Here is a 4770-nt window from a genome sequence, read left to right as displayed (position 1 = left end):
GGTTGTAAACCACTGCCTAGAGACTGACCATATATATTGTACATAGGATAAAGCCCAAACGCCCTCTGCACCCAAGCTGGGACCAGGGAGAGCCAGGCAATGACTGCTGATGACATAAACCTGTAAGCACTCGCAAATCCCCCTTCCTTTGCTCACAAGGATAGTGTGGTTGCAAACACTACGAGAAACTATCGAGCTTGAGCATATCTCAAACCCCAGTCCAGCAGAAAGTCAGGTGGGACGTTTCCAATAGGTCGCAACAGGATCAAATAAAGGAATAAATACAGACAATAACGATTAAAGTTGGATTTAACCGCCTAGGACGAGATATACTCCCCTCACACGTGATGGGACTGGAGCCTGGAAGTCAGATAATACGGGAGTTTGGAAGTAACATAATACTGTAATCTGGAAGTCAGATAATATTGGAATTTGGAAGTTAGAAAATAATGGAATCTGGAAGTCTGATAATACTGGAATCTGGAAGTCATATAATACAGGAGTTTGGAAGTCAGATAATACTGGAATCTGAAAGTCAAATAATAAAGGAGTTCGGAAGTCAGATAATACTGGCGTTTGGAAGTCAGATAATAGCGAAATCTGGAAGTCAGATAATACTGGAATCTGCAAGTCGGATAATACAGGAAACTGGAAGTAAGATAATACTGGAGTTTGGAAGTCAGATAATACTGGAATCTGGAAGTCAGATAACACTGGAGATTGGAAGTCAGACAATACTGGAATCTGAAAGTCAGGCACTACTGGAATCTGGAAGTCAGATAATACTGGAATCTGGAAGTCAGATGATAATGGAGTTTGAAAGTCAGATAATACTGGAGTTTGGAAGTCAGGTACTGCTGGAATCTGGAAGTCAGATAATACTGGAATCTGGAAGTTAGATAATACTGGAGTTTGGAAGTCAGGTACTACTCGAATATGGAAGTCAGATAATACTGGAATCTGGAATCCAGATAATACTGGATTTTGGAAGGGAGTCCCAAAGTTCAGTACATTCGACTTCCGATAATTCTAATTATTTTCAAGTGACACCTAACAACGAAATGCAATAGCGTAGCACGCTTCTGATGGAACTACCGAAAAAGAATGAATAAACTCATTAAAGAGAATAAATAATCAAAGAGAATGAAAACAAATATTGAAAAGAAAAGAAAAATGGGATCAAAGTAGGGCTTATGTAAGAGGAAAGAGGACATGCGAGAATGAATAATTAAAGAGAATGAATACAAATATTTAAAAGAAAAGGAAAATGGGATCAAAGTAGGGCTTGTGTAAGAGTGAAGAGAAGGACAGGTGAGAATGAATAATTAAAGAGAATGAAAACAGATATTAAAAAGAAAATAAAAATGAGATCAAAGTAGGGCTTATGTAAGAGGGTAAGAGAAGGACAGGAGAGAATGAATAATTAAAGAGAATGAAAACAAATACTGAAAAGAAAAGAAAAGATGGGATCAAAGTAGGGCTCATGTAAAAGGGAAGAGAAGGATATGCGAGAATGAATAATTAAAGAGAATGAATACAAATATCAAAAAAAAAAAATAGGATCAAAGTAGGGCTTATGTAAGAGGAAAGAGGACAGGCGAAAATGAATAATTAAACGAGAATGAAAACAAATATTAAAAAAGAAAAGAAAAATGGGATCAAAGTAGGGCTTATGTAAGAGGAAAGAGGACAGGCGGGAATGAATAATTAAAGAGAATGAAAACAAATATTAAAAAGAAAAAGAAAAATGGGATCAAAGTAGGGCTTATGTAAGAGGGTAAGAGAAGGACAGGTGAGAATGAATAATTAAAGAGAATGAATACAAATATTAAAAAGAAAAGAAAAATGGGATCAAAGTAGGGCTTATGTAAGAGGAAAGAGGACAGGCGAGAATGAATAATTAAAGAGAATAAATATTAAAAAGAAAAAGAAAAATGGGATCAAAGTAGGGCTTATGTAAGAGGAAAGAGGACAGGCGAGAATGAATAATTAAAGAGAATAAATATTAAAAAGAAAAAGAAAAATGGGATCAAAGTAGGGCTTATGTAAGAGGGTAAGAGAAGGACAGGCTCCTTGAGAGAGGATACAATCCCGCCTCCGCGTAAGACAAGTTTCTCGATGAAGGTCAAGTGACTAATGATGAGTTCACCTTATTCACTTACGGCAGCACCAGCTCTCGGTGTCGATATCAGGAGTGACCATTATTGAACTGGCGTTGTTTAAAGAGGAAGTGGCCTCTGCTGACCCCATGTTATTTTGGTTGGTTTGAACTATTTACTGGCTTCACGTGGAATGAATTCATGGTGATTTTCAGTTACTTTGAAAAATTCAGTATTACGAGCATTTTCTACAATAAATTACTGAATACTAAATTTGATAATTTTTATATGTTTATCTCCGTTTTTTTATTTTTTTTTTATTTACTAATTTCATGTGAAATGAATTCATGTTGATCTTTTCCCGTTATTTAAAAAAAAAATATTAGTTTATCTATGAGTTTATCTATTGAAAATAAAAAAAAATTGAAAATGAAAAAACGAAATACTCATCGAAAGCAATATCAATTACCTTATCTGTAATTAAAACCATCGCACGACCATCAATTATGAGAACAATAAACATCCCACAGTTAGTATTTGTTTTTTCATATCATAGATAAAAAAAACATTCGCTTTGAAAAGAAAATAATACTGACAACAAACCTATGTCTCGCAGTTACTTCAAATATATATATATATATATATATATATATATATATATATATATATATATATATATATATATATATATATATATATATATATATATATATATATATATATATATATATATTTATATATATATATATATATATATATATATATATATATATATATGTATACACACACAGATATATATATATATATATATATATATATATATATATATATATATATATATATACATAAATCTGTGTGTGTATACAGTCTACACCATCTTTCCCACCGTTATCCCTACATTAAGGGGTCGGTTGCCTGATGCACTCTCTCCAACCTACTATCAGACACCCTCTTCAACCAAACCTTATTCTCTCCAGATCACCCTTCACCATATCTGGCCATCTAATTCTCTGTTTCTCTCCCGATCTCCGCCACACCAAACAGGTTCCTTCCAAGCCGCCCTCACTTCCTCCCCACCATCCTTCCTAAACACTTGCCCATACCATATCATTCTTGACACTCTTTGTCACCTCTGTTATCCTCACTACGCCTGCCTTTTTTTTTTTATTTCATGCTTAATTACAAAACCGCTCCAATGATAAGGTAAGAAGAAATTATGCACAAGAATCTCATTAATGACCTATAATTACCAAGCTAAAGCTAAAGTGTACTTTTAGGATCCAAGTCAACAAGCACTCCAATACAGAGGCAATTCAAATCGTGCTTTTTATTGCCTATACTGTTAAAAATTTACCGTAAAAAAACGGTAGAAATTCTGGAATAAAGGTTGACAGGCATTTACCGTTGTCAAGACGGATATATTGACGTAAAGGAGTGCTATTACGGTCACCAACCCGTAAAATATAATATAAAAGTAGAGTAAAATTACGGTCGCCAGTATTTTACTGAAATACGGCTGAAAACAGTATATATTTACGGAGAATTTTCGATAAAAATTACGGTTTTTTTTTAAAATGTATCGAAGATCTTCTTGCCAGCTAAATAGCCAAATCCGACTCGAGCTAACGGAATACATAATACTGATAGTTTTATAGATTTACCATATACTAGTCAGATAGAAAAACGTATGAATGGGTGGATATATCAATCATGACCATTCCATTCAAGGCGTTCGAACAGTTTACATGAAATGCTGTTCTCAATAATGAAATCAATGGAAACCAGTAGCTGAAACGGACTATCCAATGCTGTGTTAGTTGGAACCACCTATTTCCAGTGGCAAGATAAACCAAATTGGATGGATAATAGAGTCACTCACTACCTGTGTTCCAGAAATGTTTCAGATGTTCGCATAGCAACGTTCCTGCCTCAAGGAATTGCAAGGGACTACTGAAGTCCGAATATTATTGTACAATATGCGAAAACCTTTCACAAATTATATATAACGCAACATACAGATATATCTATATATCTATATATATATATATATATATATATATATATATATATATATATATATACATATATATACATATATTATTTATATATATATATATATATATATATATATATATATATATATATATATATATAACGCAACATACATATGACATATCTGTTTTGACGTTGTTACTGTTTTTAGAATGATTTATTGTTAATTTGTTCTCATCATTTATTTATTTACTTATTTCCTTTCCTCACTGGGCTATTTTTCCCTATTGGAGCCCTTGGGCTTATAGCATCTTGCTTTAACAACTAGGGTTGTAGCTTGGCTAGTAATAATAATAATATTAACAGAAGCGTTCGTTGCAATGCTGAATGAAAAATGCTTGGAAGCGCGCAATGAATCTTTTTGTTAATTATACAGCATAAGCCAACATGATGGACGATGTTGGTAGATGAGAATGCTTGTTTGCTTGGAGTCTTATGCATAAACAGACGTTGAATAAACAAGATACTGTGGCGGGTAAAGTAAATAAATATGATATGTTCATCTCAAACTTCGGTAAGAACAAATGAATAAACAATGAAACCTAAATAGGCAAGTATAGTGAGCTCGGTTAATTTGATACAAACAATGGATGTTCTTGCTAATCCAGTTCACTAACAT

The 4770-nt window shown here is 33.3% G+C and overlaps 1 protein-coding gene across 1 annotated transcript; it reads right to left on the bottom strand.

The window, feature by feature from the left end:
- Window positions 1–309: 309 nt before the first annotated feature.
- Window positions 310–2250, bottom strand: LOC137620833 (deleted in azoospermia protein 3-like). Its single transcript, XM_068351281.1, has 2 exons — window positions 2163–2250; window positions 310–977 (listed from the first exon to the last, which is right to left on the bottom strand). Exons 1-2 carry the CDS (start codon window positions 2248–2250, stop codon window positions 310–312), a joined length of 756 nt encoding a protein of 251 aa, XP_068207382.1.
- Window positions 2251–4770: the final 2520 nt, after the last annotated feature.

This window comes from Palaemon carinicauda, chromosome 27 (assembly GCF_036898095.1).
Source record: "Palaemon carinicauda isolate YSFRI2023 chromosome 27, ASM3689809v2, whole genome shotgun sequence".
NCBI classification, from domain to species: Eukaryota; Metazoa; Arthropoda; class Malacostraca; order Decapoda; family Palaemonidae; genus Palaemon; species Palaemon carinicauda.
The sequence above is the reverse complement of the archived record's forward strand: the minus strand, read 5'-3'. Positions and strand labels throughout refer to the sequence as shown.

Coding starts and splice junctions, on each gene's coding strand:
- LOC137620833 (XM_068351281.1), bottom strand. CDS start 2,250: ATGGGGTCAGCAGAGGCCACTTCCTCTTTAAACAACGCCAGTTCAATA. Junction 978..2,162: donor CACCGAGAGCTGGTGCTGCC/GTAAGTGAATAA, acceptor TCCAAAATCCAG/TATTATCTGGATTCCAGATT.